General features: G+C 43.5%; 4 protein-coding genes and 1 long non-coding RNA gene across 9 annotated transcripts in view; 3 read left to right on the top strand and 2 right to left on the bottom strand.

The window, feature by feature from the left end:
• Positions 1-10: 10 nt before the first annotated feature.
• mboat7 (membrane bound O-acyltransferase domain containing 7) lies at positions 11-4,947 on the bottom strand. 2 transcript variants are annotated; one of them, XM_046846627.1, is made up of 9 exons: positions 4,798-4,947; positions 3,999-4,078; positions 3,741-3,870; positions 3,267-3,393; positions 3,029-3,185; positions 2,389-2,584; positions 2,161-2,313; positions 1,889-2,065; positions 11-1,646 (listed from the first exon to the last, which is right to left on the bottom strand). In XM_046846627.1, exons 1-9 carry the CDS (start codon positions 4,938-4,940, stop codon positions 1,292-1,294), a joined length of 1,518 nt encoding a protein of 505 aa, XP_046702583.1. In that variant the 5' UTR covers positions 4,941-4,947; the 3' UTR covers positions 11-1,291. The 2 variants fall into 2 exon arrangements, with proteins under 2 accessions (XP_046702583.1, XP_046702584.1); XM_046846628.1 differs by lacking the exon at positions 4,798-4,947 and adding an exon at positions 4,159-4,208.
• Positions 3,415-23,134, top strand: LOC124384106. Its single transcript, XR_006925347.1, has 2 exons — positions 3,415-3,639; positions 22,288-23,134. It is a non-coding gene; the product is annotated as an uncharacterized LOC124384106 (long non-coding RNA).
• Positions 5,444-9,895, top strand: gstk1 (glutathione S-transferase kappa 1). Its single transcript, XM_046846652.1, has 8 exons — positions 5,444-5,695; positions 5,784-5,849; positions 7,304-7,385; positions 7,588-7,716; positions 8,184-8,329; positions 9,347-9,463; positions 9,546-9,639; positions 9,730-9,895. Exons 2-8 carry the CDS (start codon positions 5,784-5,786, stop codon positions 9,777-9,779), a joined length of 684 nt encoding a protein of 227 aa, XP_046702608.1. The 5' UTR covers positions 5,444-5,695; the 3' UTR covers positions 9,780-9,895.
• styk1b (serine/threonine/tyrosine kinase 1b) lies at positions 10,585-22,780 on the bottom strand. The gene is given in 12 exon segments (XM_046846612.1): positions 10,585-11,380; positions 11,383-11,459; positions 12,964-13,060; positions 13,146-13,186; positions 13,276-13,484; positions 13,587-13,658; positions 13,750-13,931; positions 14,226-14,519; positions 15,276-15,452; positions 15,530-15,591; positions 16,821-16,877; positions 22,536-22,780. Coding segments are annotated over 12 exon segments (1,629 nt in total). The 3' UTR covers positions 10,585-11,264.
• The window catches only part of mlf2 (myeloid leukemia factor 2), a 9,587-nt gene continuing 2,202 nt past the window's right edge, over positions 18,175-25,559 (top strand). Inside the window, exons 1-8 of one of the 4 annotated variants that reach the window (XR_006925341.1) lie at positions 18,175-18,899; positions 19,475-19,589; positions 19,707-19,748; positions 20,140-20,193; positions 20,264-20,389; positions 21,174-21,333; positions 21,449-21,643; positions 22,197-22,300. Coding sequence is in view for 2 of the 4 variants with exons in the window: in XM_046846641.1 (XP_046702597.1) it covers positions 18,856-18,899; positions 19,475-19,589; positions 19,707-19,748; positions 20,140-20,193; positions 20,264-20,389; positions 21,174-21,333; positions 21,449-21,632; positions 22,197-22,200 (729 nt within the window). In the remaining 2 variants the exon portion in view is untranslated. Of the gene's footprint in view, positions 18,900-19,474; positions 19,590-19,706; positions 19,749-20,139; positions 20,194-20,263; positions 20,390-21,173; positions 21,334-21,448; positions 21,644-22,196; positions 23,135-25,559 lie in introns of those variants that run through there. The other 3 variants (XR_006925342.1, XM_046846641.1, XM_046846640.1) reach the window with 3 other exon arrangements.

Below are 25,559 nucleotides of genomic sequence, written 5' to 3'. Positions count from 1 at the left end.
AGATCTGGAGTTACATTTTAAAATGTTTAATATTAACACGTGAAGATGAGAAACACTTTTTAACCCCACCAAGTAAAATAGTTTTCAAAATGTACACGTTTACAGTCACGTGACGGCACAGGCGAGTAAAATAGGGTGACGTTTGTAAAAAAGAAAAGGAAAAAAAGATGCACGTCCACGAATCTGTAAGGTAGTATTTAGCTAGCATAATTTTCGCAACGATAAAAGATGCTTGAAAAAAAAATATTTCACGTAGCATTACTCACGTCAGGAGAATGTTTCAAAGATTTGGTACCCAAAAACGAAAAAAACCCCCACAAAATTGAATGGACTTCAACTCCCATGATCCTTTGCGAATTCCCGTAACACGTACGCCGTCTCACGCTTACGTTCGCGTTCTTGACCTCAAACGTTCGAATGGCAGTGGAGGGTTGGCTGGTTGTTGGTGCGGACGCAGTGCATGATGGGTAACATAGAATTTGATTACCTTTATAACGTTGAAAACAATAGACAGTATTGAAGCAGTGCATGCTGGGAAATGTAGTCCATTTTTGGCACACTCTACACTAGTGTCTCTCAACACTAGGGACAGTTTTCTTCTCCGTTTTTTTTTTTCTGCTTTTATACAGTTGGCACAAGTGCATTCTGGGATATGGAATGCTGTTTAGTCCCCCAGATGAGATTTTTGTGCAGTGCATGCTGGGATATGATGTAATAATACACTGGTTACACTCAACCAATACTGGCACATGAGACTTTTCTATCCATTTTCATTCAGTCCTCTAAATCTGTCCATCATCCATCCGTCCATCCGACCGAAACATAAAAAAAAAAAAGTCAATACTCCGTTTCAGTTCTGTTTTTAACACGCTGGTGTTCATTTTTTTTTTTTTTTTGCTCACCATTTTTGCCTTCTTTCTTTTTCTTCATCTAGCTCTCTCCCTCTCTCTCTCTCTCTCTCTCTCTTTTTCCTTCCTGCATTTTCTCTCTTTTTTCCCCTTCCTGCTTTTTTTCTTCTTTTCTTTCTTCCTTCCGGCATTTTATTTCTTTTCTTCCTTCCTGCCTCTTCCTTCTTTCTTTCTTTTCTTCCCCCCTTCCTTGGTCCCCTTCTTTCTATTAGATGAATGAGGAGGCGTGGAGGTAAAAACAGTGCTGAAACGGAGTGGGTGCTGAAGCAGTGCATGCTGGGATTTTGCAGCTGTCACACATCAGGAACACGTCGAGCGCATCGTTTAGAACCTCAAATCCCATAATGCACTGTAGCAAGCGTGAGGCAGTCCCGAGACGAGAGTCAGTTCTCCGCCTTGACCCTCGACTTCTCCTTCGTCCCGCCGCCCATCAGGCGTCCGGCGGCGATGCAGACCAGCGCCACCACGTGGATGATGAAGTAAATGGAGCTCCAGTAGTGCAGCGTGTCTCCGGCCTTCAGCAGGACGAAGCCCATGCACATGTAGTCGTACGCTCGCATCTTCAGGAACCAGTGCACCCAGTCGAACACCTTCTGTCCCACAGCGCCCAGACGCGATCGCACGCTCGACTCCATGGCTAACTCTGCAGCGATACACACCGGGATGGTCAGGAAGGACAGGTAATACCCCACATGTAGACCGTGCCAGTACGCACTCACCAACATCGTCCATCCCGCTCTGGAGGAGGGGAGAGAGAGAGAGACACACACACAAAGACAGGCAGACCCATGGAGAGACAGACAGACAGACAGACAGAGAGAGACAGACAGACAGACAGACAGAGAGAGAGAGAGACAGACACAGAGTCCATTATCATCATGTTATTTGAACACATTGAACTAATCAACAGGAATTTTAATAATCAAACTTCAGACACACACTAAACCTCTCGTGTGTGTGTGTGTGTGTGTGTGTGTTACCTCAGCGCGTAGGCTCTGAACGGTGCACTGCTGTAGACGTACTGATGAAGCCACCACTGCACGGTCATGTTCCAGTAGCGCATGCCATGTCGGACTTTCACACAGAAGTCTGTGTTGTAGCAGTCGATGTTCTGGATGGTTCGGAAGTCATACTCGACGGGAGCGCCGGGCTCGGGGCTACACACACACACACACACACACACACACACACACACATTACCATCAGCGTCAGCGTTCACAACACAAAAGCTAGCAGCAAACACACACCACACCTGTATTGTATTGTAGGCCCGCCTCCTGGTTTAGACTCCGCCCCCTTTGGGTAACACCCGAGCCCCGCTGTGATGCATCCGGCCTCGGCTCCGCACCACGCCGAGTAGAACCTCATGCGGAACACGAAGAACACCGCCACCATGTAGAAGAACCTACAACGGTTACATTAGGTTAGTTGCCTAGCAACCGCGGTTCCGTCATTCAGAAGCAGAAGAAGGTGGCGGCACCTGAAGAAAAAGTTGTGCTCCAGGAAGTCGTCGGTGCGAACGTAGGACAACGGGAACAGGAAGTTAACACTCAGGAAGAGCACGCCGTAGACGGGGACCATCTTTAACCTGCTCAGGCACGGCGCTTTACACGGCAGCGAGACAGGATCGGTCTGCTCCAGCCAGTCCACGTACGTCTGGTAGCGGAAGAACGGCCCTGAGGACAGAGAGATAGAATGGGGTCGGTAGGTGGAGTTAAAGAAGCATGGGGTTTAGCTAGCGATAGTACGCCCCCCCTGGACCTGAAAACCTTGTGCCTTGTGGAGTGGGGACCCAGGTACCCAGGTACCCCATTTACTCTCTGGAAAAGTCTGGCCAAAAAGGGGTTCTTTCTTTGCATATCCCAGTCATAGGCAGAGCGCCATCATACAGAGCTCCCGTGGCAGAGGTTAAGGGCCTTGCTCAAGGCCCAAGAGTGGCAACTTGGCGTTTCTGGGGCTTGAACCCCCTGAAGTTCGGATCAGCAACCTAGAGCCTCAACCACTGGCCTACCACTAGCAAGGATCTGTGAAGGTTACAAGTGCGATCATTTCGCCTAAGTATTAGTAGTAAGCGGAGCAATGTTGCATAGGGGGAGTGGCTACCCCCGCAACCAAATTACCTGTCATGACCCCAACGTAGCAGTAGCTGTACGAGACGACGTCATACAGGGAAGGCTCGTGAGACAGACAGCTGTTCACGGACGACTTGGAGAAGGAGCTCACGTCCTTTTTCTTCTCAGAGTGATAGCTCTGGACCTCATACGCCAGACTGACCATCTGCAACACCCGACATTTACAATTCATTTTTTATGTAACATGCACGACAGCGGGAGAACCCTGAACCGCGCCGGAACTGACCTTCAGCGTGAGAAGGAGCTGGATGGCGTTGGCGAACGGTGTCGGAGAGGGAAGTCCGAACCATGTGACCATACGAAAGAATAACAGGTACAGGAACGTCCATGCTAGAGAAAGGGGCGGAGCTTTCCTGTCAAAAAAAAAGGAGAGACTATATTAAATAATATATCAAGAAGACCAAAATATTGAATAATATTGACAATTGTACTCGAGGAAATATAGGACATAACGGGGACGCCCTCTAGTGGCGACCTTACGATCAGCAACCCAGTTTTTTTGCTAATAAACCTCTTGACCAGGGAATTTTGTTTATAGGGGTGTGTGTGCGTGTGTGTGTGTGTGTGTGTGTGTGTGTGTGTGTGTGTGTGTGTGTGTGGTAACATCCGGTTCCCGTTTGGGGTTTCCCGAGTCCCCATTTCCTTATTGGATCTGTTGCCCTTTTAAATGGTATTTTGACACACAAACACACACACTGACCTCCAGTTGATTCGGATAATCAGCCACGTCCCCAGGACGGTGCACAGCGAGTGTAAAGTGTGTATTCCGCAAGTAGCGATAACAATAAGGAGCCCCAAGCTCAGTGCTGCCCCCTGCTTAACTGGAGGACCTGTTACACAACACACAAATAGTTTCAGGTAACAGAAAAGGTAGGACCACCTAAAAAAAACCCTTTAGAAAGCAACAGTCCAGTGACGGTAGACGCCATCAACGTCCTGCCGAGCGTCAAAAACTTACTGAGGTAGCGGAACAGGACCCCGACGGGGACGGACGCCGCCAGGATCCCCAGGTACACCAGCTCTTCCGGAGACATTTCTCTGCTCACGGATAAACGAAAGAATAATCGTGTGAGGGCCTTCGTTAGTCTTATAAATGAAATCGTTTTTTTTTTTTTTACCTTGCTGCGGTTACGCCGGATTTGCATGTGATGTGAAACAGGACGTTCTAACATTCGCATGCAAACACAGATACGACAGATAACGAGCTCAGATCAGGCGTCTGATGTGTTGTTAAAAAAAAAACAAAAAAAAAAACATCGCAGTTCACCTACGATTTATCACATTTGTTTACAAATCAAAATAAGAATATTAGATCTTTCAGGCTCCAAACACTTTTCTCCAAACACCTCACGTACATCATTAACACTGATCTCAGTTTTGCAACAATCTTACTCATCATTTCCTATCACAATGTGAACTGGGGTGTGGGTGTGTGTGTGTGTGTGTGTGTGTGTGTGTGTGTGTGTGTGTGTGTGTGTGTGTGTGTATAGATAGATAGATAGATAGATAGATAGATAGATAGATAGATAGATGTGTATATTGGTTAGACACATAATTAATAGCAGCACATTCGAAATAAATTATATATATATATGATTGCTGATTGCTAACATGCTAACCAGGCACTGTACACAACTACAATCCAAACACAACAAGACAAGCGATTTATCTTTTTTTTTTTTTTTTTTTTTATAACCCTTTATTTATTTTCTAAAAGCCTGAACTTTTTTTTAAAGATCATTATTATTAATACTTACGTGTGGCGTGTAGAAGCGTGTTCCTGGAACGCACAGAATGAGTGAATCACTTCCTGTTTTCTAACCGCACACGCCCCCCATTGGTCGACGTAACCACACGAGCTGGTGAACTCGAGCTCTGATTGGACGCTCGGTTTCCTCATCTTTCGAATGAGCCGGGGTGTGTGCGCGCGGTCACGTGACCTGAAGCAACCGGTACGCAATTCGATTCAGAGGGGAGTGAATCATATATTTCTTGTGTTATTTGTATAGTAAATCATATATATTTGTATCTTTATAAACGTAAAGTAAATCATATATTTCTGTATTATTATTAAAACAAGTATTATTTGCTTTATCACACACACAATTATTATTATACTCACGTTAAATGTTAATAAACACTTAAACGTATTGTTTGCATTTTTATATATAATAGAAAAAACGTGTGTATAATAATAATTGTGTGTGTGTGTGTGTGTGTATAATTGAAGAAGTATATAAACGAATCACTCTTTGAGACGACTCGTTCTTCTGAGTCACATTACAGAGTCGTTTAAATCGGATTGAACTAAACGACTCATTCGAGATTCAAAGAACCGAGTCAGTAAAATGATCCGATCTTCCCAGCACTAACACGGCCTGACACCGATCACGTGACGTCCCCGGAGTCGATTCATTCGGTTCTGTTTCGAACGCGCGAGTCGACTCTGACCTATGCGCTAATAAAAAACAAAAAAACAAACAAAAACAAAACAAATACAGCTTCAACATCCTGTGCACGTGGTTGGTATTAATAGCGATTTTACCTGGAAATCTAAGTATATATTAATAAATTCATCATTGCTGCTGTAAGAGGTGAACTTTGACACAGTTTCTCTCCAACGAAGGACGACGCTTGCGCGCGCGCCGGGACAAGGTACTGAAGCGAGCGAGCGCATTTAAATACGTGTGTTATTGTTTACACTGATCAGACACCAAACTTTATTTATTTATATTATCCGCAGATGTCCAGGAAAGTGATAGAACTTTTCTACGACGTGGTTTCGCCCTATTCCTGGCTGGGATTTGAGGTCAGTTTGTTTCTCGTGCACTCTCGGGACTCTTTAAGTGAGCTTGGTGCGCATGCGTACTAATTGCATACTAATGCATGCATGCATACTAGTTTAGTATAATATGGTAAAGATGGGAAGGAAGGTGACCTATGTGTGTGTGTGTGTGTGTGTGTGTGTGTGAGAGTGTGTGTGGAGACATAAACCAAGCAGTAGTAATCAAGGGTTAATTCAATATCCTGATAACACACTAAGGATCTTTATATTTATATACATCTATTAGGGGGCGTGGCTTTCGTCCTGCATGTTTATGTAGCCCATGGTTTTCTAACCAGGGGGTCTCCAAATTTTTTCTGCGGAGGCCACATCATTTTTTTTTCCTTTTTTAATTTGGGCCCTGGCTCGGTCAGTAACAGAACAAACACATGGGCTGAAGTGACTGTCAAAGATTTTATTGTGACTTTAAATGTATTTATTTTGCCTCCTATTCATTGCTATTGAAATCAAAACATTTCCTTACTTATGCATGTGGTTGGTGGGTGAATCTAACAGATAAATAGGCTACGTCAATAACTAGGCTGAAATTTATTAGAAAAATAAAAAACAGTCATGAATCATGAAAATGGGCTACATGAAGAAATATGAATATATTTGGAAATATAATAAAAAAAAATATAAATATTATACAGCGCTCTCCGTACAGCGCGCAGTCTGGCATGGAAAAACAAACAGCACGTGGTGTCAGTGATTCGCCTCTAGATGTCGCTCTTGTAATAAAAGCGGAATGAGAGCGGGAAAAACTATCGGTATAGCTTTTTTGCCAACAGCCAATCAGCAATCAACTATCAGTGCTTCCACATCTATTAATAACCAGGGGCCATATACAGCTATGATGTGAGTAAAACATCTGTTTAAAGTCAAAATATGTTCCTGGCATTGTTCAGAGGGCCGTTTTAAATGTGAATGTGGGCGGTGATCATGATTTGTGGTCGGCTCGTCAAATAATCCAAAATCCTTTTGCACAGACGAGGGTCCAATCCTACGTCTAACTTTTTGCGACGAGTTTGTTTAGAACGATGGCGCGAAGCCAAATGGGCATCATTCTAACTAGAGGATGACTGATTGCAAAAAAAAATACATACCGATAGTTTTTCCGGGTTGCTTATACGGTACGAGAGCGGCCTCTAGAGGCAAATCGCTGACGCCACATGCTTTTATTTGACTTTTTTTTTTAATTATTAATTTTGTACTTAATTTTTTTTATTTTACTTTTATAATTATTTATTAATATAATTAATATATTTTTCATTTAGCACATTTATATGATTCAGTACTAAGCAATGGACTGTGTTCACTCCAGCATCTGGGTGCAGCTGGATTATGGACAGGGTAAAGCTATCTGAAAACTTACTACTATTCCAAAATGTACGCCAATTGTTGACAATTTAGCTTTTTTTTTCTTCCGTGCATTTCAGGTGCTGTGTCGCTACAGAAATGTGTGGAACATGGAGCTCAAATTACGCCCCGCCTTTCTGGGCGGAGTCATGCAAGAGTCAGGTAATCATAGATTCAGAATCATACTGCCGGTAGTTTGACGAGATGACTTCTGGATTTGGGAATGGCTATATAACTTTTATTAAAAGTGGGTGGGGTTTCCTCACACTTGAAAGCTACTATAATAGTAATTATAATAATAAAGCGTAAAACGTCACTATTTTCCTGGCCACGTTTTTAAAATCATGTTTGTGTGTGTTTGTAGGTAACAAACCGCCTGCAATGGTGCCAAATAAAGGCCTGTACATGGTGCAGGATTTGAACCGGCTGGCGTCTTTTATGAACATCCCCCTGCGTCACCCGTCTGACCCGTTCGAGGTCATGTTTCAGAAAGGTATATATTTGTTGAAGGTCCATGTTTTTATACAATAATGTAATTATTAATGATCTTTAATGACTTTACTTGAAACTATAACACGGTATGATGGATCCTTAAATGCGGTGGCATGAGATTGTCCCTTTATTTGAACTAAGACGTGTTCTAGCAGGACATTTGGACAGAAAGCTAGCGCCATGAAGATCTGCTTTTCATGGGTTGGTTGATCTGCTATAAAACTTCAACCCTTATAAGACCCCTTTGGGATGAATTTTTCACCCCGACTTCACCACAGACCTCCTCACCCCCATCGTTATCTGACTTTCCCATCAGCTTTCTTGTGCCAGGACAAACCCTCAAACAATTTTCCAGGACCTGTTGGAACAGAAGAGTGGAGTTTATTATAAGATGGAACAAACGAAAAGATCGAAAAGTTTGTCCACAAACTTTGCATGGAAAAATTCTTGCTTTCCGTCGCTATGCAGGTTCTCTCTCCGCCATGCGATTCCTAACGGCCGTCGCGGAGAAGGAGAAAGACGGCGACCGCTGGGTGGAGAACGTTTCTAGGGAAGTTTGGATGCGGATCTGGAGCAGGGATGAGGATATCTGTGAGCCAGCGTCTCTTTCTGAGGTAACTTTTACGTGTAGGTGTGTGTGTTTACCACCAGGGGTCATAGTTGGATGATGTAATCGCTTTATTAGTTTTGCTCCCTGAAAAGTTTTTTGTCACCAACGTCTTTGAAGGCTTTCAAGAGACTAAACAAGCACCCTGAGCAGCCTGTGTGGATAGAAATGGTTGAATGGTAGAGAAGGACAGTTGATTATCCATAGTTACCCCAAGGTTGCAAGCAGTGGCAGAGAGTCATGAAGAGTAATCGGAGATCTTGACCTGGAGATGAATCACCTGGGATGACCAGCAGTTCTGCTACAATAATGTAACTCTTTGGCACGTCTGTCCTATTCACAGATGAAACAATGGTACTTTGTATAGCCGAGCTGCAGTCCCGGAAACAGAGTAAACACCCTTAGATCTCTACAGATATTTCAGTTGTACTTGTTGTACTGGATGTGCTTCAGCAACATTTCCATGTTCTATATATATATCTGAGCAAGGCCCTTAACCCCATAGCTGCTGAGATGTACAAATGAGGAAAGTCGTTTTTGGATAAGGGTGCCTGCCAAATGCTGTAAATGTAAACTCAACCCGGAAAAACTATCGGTATGGATATTGGTGGAGGACGTTTCTAGGGAAGTCTGGATGTGCATCTGGAGCAGGGACGAGGATATCTGTGAGCCTCTTTCTGAGGTGACTTTTACATGTAGGTGTGTGAAAAAGTCAACGAATCCATTAAACAGGCCTGTTCATTCATCTCCAAATGAATACAAACCGTTACATCCAAAATGAAAGAATACAAAGACTCGTCAAATAAACAGCATGTGGAATCAGTGATTCGCCTCTAGAGGCTGCTTTCATACTGTACAGCGCAACCCGGAAAAACTATCAATATGGATTTTTGCTAAGCGGTGCTGATCATTTGGCAAAACCGATAAATCGGTCTAGTAGCGAATATGAACTGTTACATTTGTCCTTACACCCCTTTATACATAAAAAAATAGAAATCCTGTCTTATATTTCTGTGTTTTTCAGGCAGGACTGAAGGCCGGTTTGTCCCCCAGCGATGTGGAAGAGATTCTTGCCATGGCCAAATCTCAGCCAATTAAAGACAAGCTGAAGCAAACCACAAAGGAAGCGATCAAATATGATGTAGGAACCCGAATCGATTCCTCTTCCTGATCGCAATTCACAATGGTTTGGCGTTTCATCGCGCCTCTGTCTTTATTCGCAGGCGTTCGGGTTTCCCCTGATCGTTTGCCACGTCGACGGAAAACCCAAGGTGTTCTTCGGGTCGGACAGGTTCGAGCTGATGGCGTACTGCATCGGTAAACGAGTACCTTTCGCGTTTACATTCAGCCGTTTTGTGGAATACAATGTGCACAATTCATCCGTTGCTTTGCATTTTTGTTTTTCAGGAGAAATGTGGCTCGGCCCACAGCCGGACAAGCGCACGTCAAATCTGTAACCGCTCCACGATTTATCGCCTTTCGATAAACTTACTCCTACTGTGTTTGTGTGTGTGTGTGTGTGTGTGAGGTGGGATGAGAGAAGAATTAAAAATATGCTGATACAAAGCCTCAAGCTTTGCTCATACTCATACATTATGTGGTGGAAACAGGCTTCCATATGAAATTGTGTGTGTGTGTGTGTGTGTGTGTGTGTGTGTGTGTGTGTGTGTGAAACGAACAACCCAGGAAGCACTTAGCTACAAGGCTAAGTCCATTTCTTCACTAGTGTTCGCCGTCTCCATCTCCATCTTTCTCCTCAGGCGTTCGGGTTTCCTCTCTTGATCTCCCAAATTACAGGAAACCCAAGACCTTTGGATCAGGCAGGTTCGAGCTCGTACCTCGTTGCATTGTCAAACCTAATTCGCTTTTATTTCCGGGACAACGTCGGATGCTAATTTTAAAATCGTTGAAGTTTGTGTGTTTTTTTTGTCGTTTTGGAGAGAAATGGTTCGGTCCACAACCTGCCAAGATCACTTCAAACTTGTAGCAGCAGTATATTACTATGAATACACACTATGAACACACGTGTGTGTGTGTGTTGGATAAGATGAAATGCTGCTGGACTAGAAAGTCAGGTTTGTTTAGTGTCACGAGACAAAATGACTATGAGGATAAGGAACGAAAACTACGCAGAAAACAAAAAGCTATTTATAGGAACTCGTGGTTCAGCTGAAGGAAGGGAACGAGGGATGGAGTTCGGAGAAACGAACAGGAAGAATTCCTAAAGTTCTTGAAGTAAGAACGGAGAGAACGACCGGAACGTGAACTGTGCAAATTTTTATTGCGTATCATTAAAAAAAAAAAAAAAAAAAAAAAAAAAAACATGAATCTAAGAAACTGAATCAAAGAGTCGGTAAATGAATGAGTGAATGAAAGAGAGATCGCCAGTAAATAAATGTGTGAGTAAATAAATAGTGAATGAATAAGTGAGGGAGTAAGAGAATGAATGAATGAGTGAATAAGTAAAAAGGTGAGACTGGATGAGTGAGAGAATAAGTGAAAAATTGAGAGACTGAGTAAATGAGAGTGAATGAAAGAGTGAATGAGTCCAAAAAAAAGAAAAACCCTGATTATGGAAAACCCTGCAAAGAGTTTTACATAAAAAAAAAAAAACAATACAAATATAACAATATAAAACTAGCATTAGATAAACGACTACACTACAGTGCAGCCATATTAAACAGGGTCGTACCAATACGCCACCGGAGGGGGGGAAGCGTTCGGGCGATAATTTATGTTTTATTATCTTAATTATAAAGTGGGTCATACCAAGTCATATAGGAGGAGTAAACAGTATAGAAATCCAGGATGTACCATTTTATCAATGGTTCCATTCGATCATTGCCTTCGCAGTAAATCAGGGTTATACCATTATTCTTGGTATAATATGAAAGTAAGCGTAAAGTCAAACGAGTCCTGTAAAATACCCCCAAATCCTTTTTTCAGAAAACGGTGTAACTGTTGGCCTCGCCATACCCTGCCTCCTGAAGGTAATGACCGACGCTGATTGGCTGAGACGATCGGAGAACCGTTTTGTCGTTGGCGCTCTTCTCTCCGATTGGAGTTTGTTTCGGAGCTCGGCCAATGAGAGGCGGTCTTGTTCTTTCCAGTGGCAGCAGCTTTTGATGATGGTATGACTGGAGACGAAAAAGAAAGAAAACGTTATTCGTTTTGTGTTCTGTTTAACGCTAGTGTGAGAGAGGGAGGGAGCGATTCAATGAGTGAATATAAGTGAGAGTGAATGAGTGTAAGTGTATGAGTAAGTGAGTGAATGAGTGAGTGAATTAATAAGTGAGTAAATAAGAGTGGGAGTGAGTGAGTGAGTAAATCAGTGAATGAATGAGTGAGTTGATTGAGAGAGTGAATAAATGAGTGGGTGAATTGAGAGAATGAATGAGTGAGTAAATTAGTGAGTGAATAATAGGGTAAATGAATGAGTTAACTGAGAGAGATTGAGTAAGTGAATGAGTTAGTTGATTGAGAGAGAGTAAATGAATGAGTGAATAAATGAGAGTGAATGAGTGAGTGAGTTAATTGAGAGTGAGTGAATGAATGAGTTGATTGAAAGAGGGTGAATGAATGAGTGAATGAATGAGTGGGTGAATGCCATGGTAAAGAATGAGTGGGGGTAATTTAGAGAGTGAATGAAGGAGTGAATAAGAGGATGAATGAATGAGTTGATTGAAAGAGAGTAAATGAGTAAATAAATAAGTGGGTGAATGAAATGGTAAATAAATGAGTGAGCTAATTGAATGAATGAGTGATGAATGAATGAGTGGGTGAATAAAATGCTGAATGAATGAGTGAGTGAATAAGAGGGTAAATGTATGAGTGAATAAATGAGATGGTGAATGGACGAGTGAGTTAATTGAGAGGGGTGAATGAATGAGTGAATAAATGAGTGGGTAAATGCCATGGTAAACGAATGAGTGAGTTAATTTAGAGAGAGTGAATGAAGGAGTGAATAAAAGGGGTGAATGAATGAGTGAGTTAATTGAGACTGAGTAAAGAATGAGTGAATAAATGAGTGGGTCAATGAAATGGTGAATGAACGAGTGAGCTGATTGAGAGAGTGAATTAATGAGTGAGTAAATGAATGAGTGGAAATTGAATGAGTGGGTGAATAAAATGGTGAATGGATGAGTGAGTTAATTGAGAGGGGGTGAATGAATGAGTGAATGAATGAGTGGTGAATAAGAGGGTGAATGAATGAATGAGTTAATTGAGAGAGAGTGAATAAATGAGTGAATAAAAAGGTGAATGGTTGAATGAATGAATGAATTTATTGAGAGATTGTGAATCAATGAGTGAATAAATGAGATGGTGAATGAATGAGTGAATAAGAAGGTGAATTAATGAATGAATGAGTGAATAAGAAGGTGAATGAATGAGTGAATAGGTGAGTGGGTGAATGAAATGGTGAACGAATGAGTTAATTGAGAGAGTGAATGAATGAGTAAGTAAATGGGTGATGAATGAGTGTAAGTGAATGAGTGAGTCGAGGAGTGATTTAAAGAATGAATGAATGAATGAAAAAGTCAAGCGATGAAAGATTAAAACAGAAAATGCAAAAAATACAGATCGATGTGTGTGTGTGTGTGTGTGTGTGTGTGTGTGTGTGTGTGTGTGTAAGAGACATACAGTGAATTGGAGCAGCCATGTGGTTTCTTCAATGATTTTCCTCTCTGGAGGAACTGCAGCAGCTCGTGAACGGGAACCTCCGCGTAAGGAACCTCACCTACATGAGAACAAGACCGCAGATATTAAATCACAGAAACAAAGAGAGAAAAAAAGAAAGAGAACTGAAGGAACTCGTCACTCACCGAGAGTCACCATCTCGTACAGCAGCAGGCCGAACGACCACCTTGAAGAATCACCACACAAAGAACATCAGCGTTCGAAAAAACACAGTCACACATTTAAAAAAAAAATCTATTCCATCGATTCACGTACAGGTCGCTCTTCTGGCTCGCCTCTCTGTTAGCCAGTATTTCCGGCGCCTGCCATTTTTTCATCCCGGGGTCGCTTTTGTAATTGACGCCATACGTCCTTCGCGTGTACACGTCACCAAGTCCCCACAGCTTAGCCGTTAGCATCCGGGTAATTAACACGCTGCGGGCTTTGATGTTTCCGTGAATCAGACCTTTGGAGTGCAGGAAGTCCTGGAAAGTCAGAAAGAAAGCAACGGCTAGTCAGCGTTTTGTAGCTAGCTAACAGGTAGCTAATAGTGCGAGGAACTGGCCATGAACGTAAACGTTTCTCACCAATGCGGAAGCCACCTGAGTGGCCATCGTGAAGATCTGCTTCTCTGTCATCACCCCAGAGTCGGGTCCTGCCTGTCAATCATCATCATCATCACCATTATCACCATAAGTCATTTCCTCACCTGTCTGTCTCTTTGTTAGAGTGTATAACCCACGTCCTCACCTGTCTGCACCTCCACAGGTAGCTGAGTAGGTCCTGGTTCTCGCATTCCTCCATGACCATGATGAGCGGCGCTCGCAGCGTAACCACGCCGATCAGCTCGGGCAGGAACGGGTGAGGACCCAGCTGAGACAAGAAGGACGCGAAGCCAAGGAAGGACTCACACTCGTTCTCGCTCGCTGAGTCTGACCAAGACAGAAATGGAGTTACAATATTGCGACACTGGACCGAATCTTTTTGAAGATCCCATTCCACAATAAGTATTCCACTCATCTGGGAAGATGTTCCACCAGCTTTTGAGGAGATATTTTGCTCATTTGATGGAGTCAGTGTTAAATATACATCCTATAGGCAACCCAGGGAAAGCATATCTCCATGGAGCCGGCTTTGGGCACATGTGCTTCTAAGAAGATGAGTCAAAGGAACATACCAAGGAACAAAATTTTTTTATCAGAAAATAAGGTGTGGTACGGACTCACCATTGAGGACGTGCAGGACAACGTTGCGGTTCTCCATGCGCGCCCTGTAGAGCGACACCGTGCCGTCCGACTTCAGGGCGTATGAGCTCGGCAGTGACGTCACCAGTTTGAAGTTCTCTGGCAGGCGCTGGCGCGGCGTCTCGCGCGGGTTCAGCAGGGCCGCGTCGCCGAAGCCTGGGTTATCGATGCCGCGCATTATTCCACCGGCACGCACCGACGCCCCGAACGTGGAGTACGTAGGCGAGATGTCGAGCGCTATACTCTCTCCTTCCAAAGCGTTCAGACCCTGAGGAGCTGCAACCAGAGACGCACAGATTACTATTTACAATTCCATGATTGACCTCAAATGTAATTTTTTTCATATACGTCATTGATTTCATGCTAGTGGGTGGCTGACCTTCTCTGCTGGCCTAAACACCACCAGACTTACATTTTAATCTATTTTTTTCCCCTGAATATGTATTGAATAATTCCCAATAGTTTTTATTTCATAGCTTTTCTCTCGGTGGCGCTGTTTCCAATAGTGCACGTTTACTTTAAAGTTTCCGTCCAATCGGATTTTAGCCGTCAAATGTATCTGCTGCGAGGCCTTCAGACCTCTAGCTGCTGTTTCAACCAATCAGGTCACGAGTTGCCAACAGCGGGGCCACCTAGCAGGCGTCCAATAATGTTGCCGTTTTCAGGTCCTTGGATCGGCCGCTCAGACAGCGCTATTAGTCGGAGCTCGCAAACCCGCATCCGTAGCAAACTGCACAAGCTCGATTCTATTGGCGTGGATAAAACGCACAAAAACGCACGCTTGTTTTTATGAGGTAAACTTAGACTCTAGCGCTGACGTACGTTGGCAGTGCAGCTGCGGCTACAGTGAAACGAGATTTGTGGAATCGTGTCCGTGGTTTTTTTGTTGTTGTTTGTTTGTTTTGTTTTGTTTAAGTAACGCCATTCGTATTCGCTGTTTCGTGATGCAGCGCTCTGTTATACCGCGTTGATTCGGGTTGGAACCTTTAACGAAGGTCTAGGGGTGAAATGCGAGGATGCACCGTGTCTCACCATCGACCCCGTGGACGATCCGGGGGGGGCCCCGGCTCTTTTGAGTGCCCCATGGCCGCACTTTGTGGACTTTCTCTGGGCAAAAGCGCAACAGAAGCAGGATGACGAGCACGATGAAAAAACTGAGCAACAGCAGCACAGGAACGATGATGACCTCCTGCTCGTACATACGGACCTCTGAAGAAAACACACTCCGATCAGTACGCATGCAGCAACAAACACGTATTCTTCTTTTTATTTTCCTCTAAACTCACCACACAGAGTGTCATCTGGTTTACACAGGGTGTATCCCTGAGAGCTATTTGCAGACGCCATTCTGTAGAGAACACACACACACACACTTGCATTTGTGTACATTCGGTCCTGTGAGTGTTATCAGGCGGTTAAGCAAACACAACACGACCAAACATCTCTTTCTTTTTCACACAGTGAGGAAGAAGATTGGTAACACCCTGAAACTGAGGTCCAGCAACCTCAGTCAGGGTCATACAGATGTTTCCAAAGACGGGTTCCATATAGTATTGTCCCTTTTTAAGTTTTGTGAGGTACAATATAAATATTATATAATGACGTTTTGCATTTGCATGAACAAATATGGAGGCTTTATGCAAATTTTTATGCGAATATCCTTGTCGACGTAAACATCTTTTGCTATGTTTCCACACGGACGGATTTAATTGCCGGACGCACGCCTCGTGGCATAATTTGGTGCTCGATTTGGTAAAAAACGTCTGGCGATTGCAAATAATTGATTATCGCGCTTCGATTTTTTTTCTTCATAGCCGAGTAAAGAAATACATGTCGTGAATAAAATTTGTGCAGTTAAATTGAATATAAAATATATATTTATATACACACAAAACCCCAAACACACGTTTTTTTCATGCAGCAACAAACTTGTAGAACTTGTGAGAACTTCATCTCTCCATTCAAAATAAATTCAACAGGACGGAGTGTGTTTAGGGTCAAAACAATAGACACACCCTGAACTACAGCCTCAAATTACAACACTTACAGCAGGGATTGTGTGTGTGTGTGTGTGTGTGTGTGTGTGTGTGTGTGTGTGTGTGTGTGTTTGTTTAACTATAATGCTTTTATATCTCAACATAATATATCAATAGTGGGTGTTATTAAAAAAAAATAATGTACTGTCGCCTATAACACACACACACACACACACACACACACACACACACATATATGCACACAACCGGAACAGGTCCTGGTTTTCCTGTATGTTGGTGTATCACGAAGGCGAAACCTGTCGGGCTGCATTTTTATTACTTAAAACACACACACACACACACACACACACACACACACACACACATATATGCACACAACCGGAACAGGTCCTGGTTTTCCTGTATGTTGGTGTATCACGAAGGCGAAACCTGTCGGGCTGCATTTTTATTACTTAAGAAACACACACACACACACACACACACACACACACAGTAACAACCAGCAATCCTGTCATAAACACATCAAACAAAATGTGTGTGTAATGTAATTTTTCGGTGTCAATGAGTCGTTGGGACTTACCTGTGTGTGTGTGTGTGTGTGTGTGTGTGTGTGTGTGTGTGTGTGTGTGTGTGTGTGATGCTGTCAGCTTCCCTTCTTTAGCATTTTGTCCTCTGGACTCCACTCTGTCACTCCTCCACTTTCTGTCTCTTCAAAACTCTCACACTTGTTTCGTCACTCAACTCGTCTGTCCCTCCCTCTATCCCTCCCTCTTTTTCTCCCACACTCATTACGTAAGTCTGTCTATAGTTCTCTCTCTCTCACTCTCTCTCTCTCTCTCTCTCATGGTGGCATCATAAAGAAACAACCCTTGGGTTCTCTTGTGTGGACACGACCAGATGAAGTCCAGACAAAGACGAAGTCCAGACGAAGACGAAATCCAGACGAAGTCCAGACTCCGAACCCTTTGGTAAATAAGTGTTGAGACATGAAGTCGGACTGCGATTCACTGGATCTTCTAGGGAGACTGGAAGACGTCCAGAAGATGGACAGAAGACACGAGGCATAATCATATTTGCCAATGTTTTATTAATTCATCTACAACAAACACTTGTTATCCCTTTATAACTACAGTTAAGATCCGATCATCCCTCGCACTGGAGACTCCTTCCATAAATTCTCTATTAAATCCAAACACTTTTCACATCACATTTCATAAAAAAAAAAAAGAACAGTACATTGATCAGCCAGAAGGGGGCGTAACACACGCGCACACATACGCGCGCACACGATCCTGCGCCACTTCGCCGCGGCAGAGCTCAGCGCATGCGCACTGGTCGTGTCCGGGAACGCTGCGTTTATTTCGCACACGTCCTGCAGCTGTGCAGCTCACATCTGCCCCACATCTGCCCCGCACCTGCCCTACACCTCCATCTGCGCCACACCTCTATCTGCACATCATGCTTTGCAGAACAGATCAGCTGTGTGAAATATAGCCCCGAACACCGGACAAATCTTCAAAACAAAAGTCCTAGCCGTGAAATGTCTGAGAAAATGTTTTATTTTTTTATTAAAGTAAATGAGTGTTTATATTTCTGCTTATCTACTAAACCCCACCCCATATTCACTAAGACACACCCATGTTCACTAAACCCCACCCAAAACTCCGCCCATCCACATTAAGCCACGCCTGTGTGTGTTTTATTTAAGATGTATTATTTTTTTATAATTGATTAAATTTAGGTTTTTAATTACAATTTTAAATAATACTTTTAAATAACTACTTTTATAAATCAGATGTAAATCGGGTATTTGTTTTATTTTGGAGGACGTGAGAAATTTTGTACAGCAGCGAGAACAGCAGGGACTTTTATGTTGGCGTTGTCCGGGTGTTTCCGGGTTCCGGTGTGTGTGTGTGTGTGTGTGTGTGAGTCCCTCCGTGGAGCTGCAGGCTGGGGCCTGGTTCCGGATCCCGTCCGCTTCTCCGCGTCGTGTTGTTGTTGTTTCCCGTTATTTATATTTATTAGTAGAACCGCGAACGGCGAACAGCTCCACAGCGCCTTGCTGGACCGCTGCAAGCTGAACTCGGCCTTGAGCCTGGAGCTCGGTTCGGGTTCTGGAAGCTTTCTTTGTCGCACTGACGGCCGGGCTTTCTTCCGGCTGCACGCGCGAGACACGGAGACAAAAAAAAAAAACCACACACACACACCGTGAAATCAGTCAGGTTTATATTTTTATACGTGTTTTTCGATTCGGTTGTATTTTTTCTGCCTGATAATCGGCGGATGATCGATTGTTTTTTTGTTTTTTGTTCTCGGTGCTAATGCTAATATGCGAGCGCGAGCGGTTTGTTTATTCTCTGTAATGACATCACGGTCATAAATGTCCAAACATACCCCGAGGCGTTGTGGCACTTCCGGGTTTGATCAGTTTCTACTGTATTAATTGCATCGATTGTTGAGTTTCACCAACAATCAGCTTCCGGCTGATTAATCGCGCGCGCGCACGCACGCACGCAAACCCCCTGACCGCAGCACGCGCGGCGCTTTGATCTGAGCCGAATAATTGCACCGAATAATCGACTCTCACGTGGTGGGGGGGAAGAAAATCCAACGAGATGTTCCGCTTCTTGGATGACGTCGATGACAATCCATACATGATGTGAGTGAAACTCTTCTGGACCCTGTTCCAGATCCTTCACTTCCTTTCTGTCTGGGATCGGTTCTGGTTCTGTTCTGAAAATCCGGTTTGTTTAACATGAAAAAAATCTCCCTGTTTTGTCGTTGATCAGTCCTGGTTCTGTCCTGGTATTATCTCAGATTAATCGCAGTTCTGAGTCGTCTTGGTTCCGTACCAAAACGTAAACATTTTTATCCCGTCCCGCAAAAAAAAAAAAAAACGTGACTAACTGACATCAGTTTGCATGCGGCAATTTCAATCGAATAGTTGATGACGGCACGGCGTTGTTGAATCGATTAATCGATCGTTAAAATCCCGATTAATCGAATTGTCATTGATTTCTCTTTATGTTCGGGCCAATCATTGGGTCAAATATTGAAAAAAAAACACGTCTTACAAACGATTTGCTTCGGAAAACATCGAAACCTTGTGTTATTAAATAATAACATTATATCTATTTAATATATGAAATTTTATAGTGTCTCATTCTGAATTCTCAGGAAACTTATTTTTTTTATTGAATAAACGTTTTCTGGTGTGTGTTTTTGTTTTTTCAGGGACCCGTTTGCGGCACACCGTCGTCAGATGAGGAGCGTGTTCGGGTCGTTCGGGTTTGACCCGTTCCCTCTGAGTCCTCAGATCCAGTCGGCCCGAGCTCCCATGCAAGTGCAGGTGAACACACCTGTCCCTTATCCCTTAGCCAATTCCACTAGATATATTACACTTGAAATACTGAGGACATGGAAGTATTTATCTCTTTTATTGACCTGTCCATCCATCTGTCTGTAGCCTCAGGCTGGTGCGTTGGCCCCTTTCGGGATGATGGGAATGGTGAGATCTTTTGGGTTTTTATTTTTTACATGTTAACGCCAAAAGTATTGGGACACCCGACTTTTCCAGCTTTCCATTGGGCTGAATGATGTGGAAGAGCTTCTGCTATAGAGCACCAAGCTCTATCCTTTTGGTTTAGGAGAACGCCTCCTCGCCTCCATCAGTACCTGACTTTACGAACGCCCTCTTGTGGCTGAATGAGATCTCGGCTAAATCTCCACAAAATCTAGTGGAACATCTTCCAAAAGGCGTACCAAAAGGTTCACAATCGTAATGGTCGGGTGTCCACAAACATTTGGCCGTACAATGCGTTTATTGCTCGCAATTTGAAAGAAATCGCTACTTCAGTCAAAGTTCACGAAGTGAAATGTATGTGATGTGTGTGCTGCAGGGAGGAGGATTCATGGATATGTTCGGGATGATGAACGGCATGATGGAGAACATGGTGAGTGAAGCGTTGTGTTTAGATGAAGCAGGAAATCCGGGTACTATAGACTGTTTGTGTGTGTCTACAGGAGAGGTTCTCCGGTTCTCCATCCTGTCAGTCTTTCTCCTCCTCCACCATCATCTCGTACAGCAGTGACTCCGGAGGTCCCAAAGTGTACCAACAAACCAGAGAAATCAGAACAGCACCTGGAGGGGTGAGACACATGTACAAATGAATATGAGGACACGCACCTGCTTTACGTGGACATTTTTGCTTCTGTGGTCCCACACACACACACACACACACACACACACACACTCCGTTATCAGCAGTTCCGAGTAAATTTAGAACACGTAGGATTCCACACACATTCACACACACGCCGATATCGGCAGTTCCAACAAAATTTAGAACACATGTTTTAGTAATTGGGACGTTCTGAGGACTGCTTTACGGGGACCTCGTTTTCCAGTAATTCTACATTGTTAACTACAGGAGCGCTGATAAATTAGAACACCGCCTGGAGTTGTTCTTCCTCACACACCGACACGCACAACACCACACACGTTTTTGCAATTGTGACTTCACAATGACACACACCTGCGTCATGGGAACTTCACTATCAGGTGATTTCACTCTACATTTTACCACCACCTTCCATAGCAACCCTCACCCCATGTATGTCCACACGTGCGATGTACCACTTACACACTCTGTCAAACCCCCGTTTTATGGGGACTCGCCTTTCACACCCCGTTCTGTTAAATTCTTACACACATTTTTGATTTCATGACATTATGAGGACACAGATCTGTTTTTTTTGTGGATTGCATTGTGCGTGATATGACACACATCTATACATATACACACGCCTAGAGAAGCTGTTCTGAGAAATTAGAGCATCAACTGAAGACACACACACACACACACACACACACTACTAGCTATTCTTTTGTTTGGGTTAAATATTAATGTCACCGGCGTGTGTTTGTGTGTAGATCAGAGAGACGCGTCAGTCGTTGCGCGATAGCGAGAGCGGCATGGAGCGCATGTCCATCGGCCATCATATTGGAGATCGAGCTCACGTGTTGGAACGTTCCAGAAACGCGCACACCGGCGATCAGGAGCACCGACAAGACTTCATTAACCTGGAGGAAAGTGAGTAACCGTGTCCTCCTAAACCTCAGCTACATCCTATAATGTATAAAAAAAAGAATGCGCCCATATTCGAGGGTCATGGTTTTCAATTTCGTTCCCTCTGTCTGCGTCTCAGATGAAGCCGAAGCTTTCGATGAGGAGTTTAGGAGGGGAGTAGGGCGTTACATGAGCCCTAACGCCCGTGCCCTGGAATACGGACGGAGCCGAAGGGCAGCGACGGGACAACTGGCACTACCCGCGCCGCCAAACGCCACATCCTCTTCCTCACCTCGACCTCCCCACCGTCCCCGCTACGACTGGTGAGGGCTAGGTTAGCTAACATTCTTATATTACTTTTATGTATAAACACAGCAAGTCTCCGAGTTACGATTTTCCGATCTCACGGTGACGACTGCAATACGACAAATTTGTACGGAAATATACCCAATTTTCGCCTGAGGGGAAAAACATAGTATCGTATATTAAACAAATTACAGTATACGTTTACATGACAACTAACTACTGTACTTTTACTGTACAATTACAGTAGTTAACCGTAAATGTTTATTTATTTTTTTTTAACAATTATAGTTATTTCGTTAACCTCGTCCCTTTTTGGAATTTCAGCTTGCTGTATTTACGATGTTAATTCATTAGACAGTTCGGAAACATTCCCAGCTCCGAGCGCTGTGTTTTTTTTTTTTTTTTGCCGTAATTGTATATTAACAGCAGCTCCGAGATTATTTCTCGGGATTATTTCGGGCTACAGAGGAAATCGCAGGTTCGTTCTTCGCGTTGTAGAAACGTACATTTGCCTAGCAACTATTTAGCTAGTTAATATGTTGTGTGTATTGTAACATATACGTGTGTGTGTGTGCGCACAGGTGAACGAACCAAGCAGAAGAGCCTCATGATCTACCTGATGATGTGAACGAGATTGTTTAGGAATCCCTGGTCCTGTGTCCTGACGTGAAGTGTGTGTGTGTGTGTGAGAGTGAGAAAATGTTCCACTGCAGGACTGACACTGTACAGAATAAATAGCTGGGTCCAAAAAATCCGAGTGCACTACAATCCGCTATCTAGGCCACTTTGCAGACGTCTCCTGGTCCCCTGTGGGCGTGTCCCAAACTACACACACACAGAGACACACGCCTGGTCACTACGTAGGTCAAAGTGCATCACGGGAGTACAAAGTCAGGACCGTGTTGTATTGTAGGAGTTCCTGTGTGTGTGTGTGTGTGTGTGTGTGTGTTGGACAGAAAAGTGGACTCCAAAGATAGTTCGAATAAATGAGTCGTGATTTAGGACAGTGAGTGTTAATTAGTAGTATTGAAATTGCGTACATGTTTGCTCGGTAGTGCACTCTGGCATTTTGGACGCTATGTAGCTTCATCACATACACACTACCACACACACACACACACACACACACACACACACACACACCATACACACATTCAAAGTCCATTCCTATGCTTCCAACTCATAAATATTAAAATGTGTCATTTATTTACTGCTACACACCAGGCACGTGCCGATTATTATCCATACAACCGCCAAAAATTGACGAGGACCCACACACACACACACACACACACACACACACACCATAACGCACACTGTTGCCGTCGGATCCGATCTGCAACTCCTCCTTCGCACCCGGAAGCCGCCTCGGCGTATCACACGTCAAATCATCGGCACGTGCCTGCGCCGCACACACTGTACAGTTCGTTGATGTCTGTGTTGTTGACGCTATGCTAATCTGTGATTTGAGCTGTACACTGTTAACTAGTTAAACTTATTAATAAATAAATTAAATGTTTGTTTGCCCTCTGTCTTGTTATTTATTGTAGTGTGTGCGAGATAAATATTAGGGCTGTCAAATTCAACGCGTTACCGCAAATTCGTTTTAATGGCACAAATTTTATTCATATATATTTTATTAAAAATATCAATAATAAAATATACGTATTTAAAAACAAAAACCGCGAGCACCAAAAAACGCCATTGTTTGCGCATTCTTAAGCAGCGCGATGCTGCCATCTACTGTGGCAACGGAAAAAAACCCACCGTGATGCACACATCCGGCAATTAAAACCGCCCGTGTGGAAACATAGCAAAAGTTTCACACATTTGCATAAAGCCTCCATATTTGATCATGATCATGTTGATTAGAGTATTAAAAACCCGAAAAGTATTAATTTAAGGTACATTTAGAACTGATACAAATGTGATTAAATTGCGATTAAATATTTTAACTGATTGACAGCCATAACATAATTATACAGGTGCATCTCCAAAAAAGTCGAATATCATTAAAAAGTAGATTTATTTTAGTAATTTAATTAAAAAAAAGTGACATTTTTAGTGAATTGTTGGTCTTCTGGAAAGTATGTTGATTTACTGTATATGTACTCAATACTTGGTCGGGGCTTCTTTTGCTTTAATTACTGCCTCAATTGGGCGTGGCATGGAGGTGATCAGTAAATGGCACTGCTGAGGTGGTATGGAAGCCCAGGTTTCTTTGACAGTGACCTTCAGCTCATCTGCATTTTTTGGTCTCTTGTTTCTCATTTTCTTCTTGACAGTACGCCAGAGATTCTCCATGGGGTTCAGGTCTGGTGAGTTTGCTGGCCAGTCAAGCACACCGACACCATGGTCATTTAACCAACTTTTGGTGCTTTTGACAGTGTGGGCAGGTGCCAAATCCTGCTGGAGAATAAAATCAGCATCTCCATAAAGCTGGTCAGCAGAAAGAAGCATGAAGTGCTAAATCTTCCTGGTAGGACTTGATAAAACACAGTGGACCAACACCACTGACCACTGCAAACTTTACACTGGACCTCAAGCAGCTTGGATTCTGTGCCTCTTCTCTCTTCTTCTTTCCGACTCTGGGACCTTGATTTTCCAAAGGAAATGCAAAATGTTTTTCCCTTCATCTAAAAAGACAACCTTGGCCCACTGAGCAACAATCCATTTCTTTTTGTCCTTTTCCCAGGTAGGATACCTCTGACGTTGGAATGAGTCAGTTGTAAAAACTTGCTCTGACTGCATCACTTACTTACACCCGTTCTGACCGTCTCACTACTCAACCATCAACACCTCCAGCAGCTCCCCTCTACCCCCCTCTTGCACTTCGGATCCGTGAAGAAGATGTGCATCCGATCAAAGAAGGAAAGCACCAGGACTAGACGGTGTTTCACTGGCCGGTCTAAAAACCTGTGCAGACCAGCTGGTGTCCATCTTTAACAGATCGCTGGAACTGTGTCAGAGGATGTACTTCCTTCACCATGTAAGGAAGTTCAACCTGCCACAGGAGCTGCTTACGCAATTTTACTCAGCCCTCATCATATCTGCCCTGTGCACAGTTCAATAACTGTCTGGTTTGGGCTTAGCTACAAAATCAGACATCAGATGATTACAGAAGACGGTTTGACCGGCTGAAAGGATTATTGGTGCTCCCCCTGCTCACTCATCAAGAACATCCAGGATGAAAAAAGGGATCAGAAAATCACTCTGGATCTCTCCCATGCCGTTTGAACTTTTGCCGTCTAGACAACGCTACAGAGCACCGAACACCAGGCACAAGAATAGTTGCTTCACCCAGGCAATTTACCTCATGAACACTTTCCCCATTGTGCAATTTTTTTTAACAATGCAAATATGTATCCGACGTAAACGGCAAAATCGTACAATGTGTCATGTTACGATCACGAGAAAACAATGTTTGTTATGTCAAGATCGCGAGAAAATGAAGTCTCGATCGCCAAAAAACTTTTTTGGCGCGATCACGTGAAGAAAAAAAAAACGGCGTTATGGCGAGAAAACGAAGGACGCGAGAAAACAACGCGTCAGGATGAGATCCCGGGGAAATTTCGTTTGAGAAAACAACTTTTATGTCGAGGTCGCGAGAAAATGAAGTCACGCTCATGAGACATCAAGAAAGAAAAATCGAAACGGGACAGGAGACGTTTTCTGATTATCCAGTTTTAGCCTTGAACGTCTGTAACCATAGTGACCTTTAGAGTAGACGGAGGGGGGGGTACTGTATAGTATTATAATATACATAGAGCCTGGTGTGTGTGTGTGTGTGTGTGTGTGTGTGTGTGTGCGTTAAGATATATAGAGTTGAAGCCGACAAATCGACATGTGTACTCATGACCCATGCCTGTAGATGGAGCCCCAGCAGAAATAAGGAAAAGAGTGGAAAAAAGAAACACACACACACTCACACACACACATATGCA

This window comes from Silurus meridionalis, chromosome 4, assembly GCF_014805685.1.
Source record: "Silurus meridionalis isolate SWU-2019-XX chromosome 4, ASM1480568v1, whole genome shotgun sequence".
NCBI classification, from domain to species: domain Eukaryota; kingdom Metazoa; phylum Chordata; class Actinopteri; order Siluriformes; family Siluridae; genus Silurus; species Silurus meridionalis.
This window is presented reverse-complemented; position numbering and strand designations above follow the sequence as displayed.

What these genes read in the sequence shown, in the direction of transcription:
- gstk1 (XM_046846652.1), top strand. Translation starts at nt 5,784, where the DNA reads ATGTCCAGGAAAGTGATAGAACTTTTCTACGACGTGGTTTCGCCCTAT. An exon ending in ATTCCTGGCTGGGATTTGAG is followed by an intron (nt 5,850 to 7,303) that starts GTCAGTTTGTTT and finishes CGTGCATTTCAG; the next exon opens with GTGCTGTGTCGCTACAGAAA. An exon ending in GCTGATGGCGTACTGCATCG is followed by an intron (nt 9,640 to 9,729) that starts GTAAACGAGTAC and finishes TTTGTTTTTCAG; the next exon opens with GAGAAATGTGGCTCGGCCCA.
- mboat7 (XM_046846627.1), bottom strand. Translation starts at nt 4,940, where the DNA reads ATGAGGAAACCGAGCGTCCAATCAGAGCTCGAGTTCACCAGCTCGTGT. An exon ending in CACGCTTCTACACGCCACAC is followed by an intron (nt 4,079 to 4,797) that starts GTAAGTATTAAT and finishes ATCCGTGAGCAG; the next exon opens with AGAAATGTCTCCGGAAGAGC. An exon ending in GGTCCTGTTCCGCTACCTCA is followed by an intron (nt 3,871 to 3,998) that starts GTAAGTTTTTGA and finishes GTTGTGTAACAG; the next exon opens with GTCCTCCAGTTAAGCAGGGG.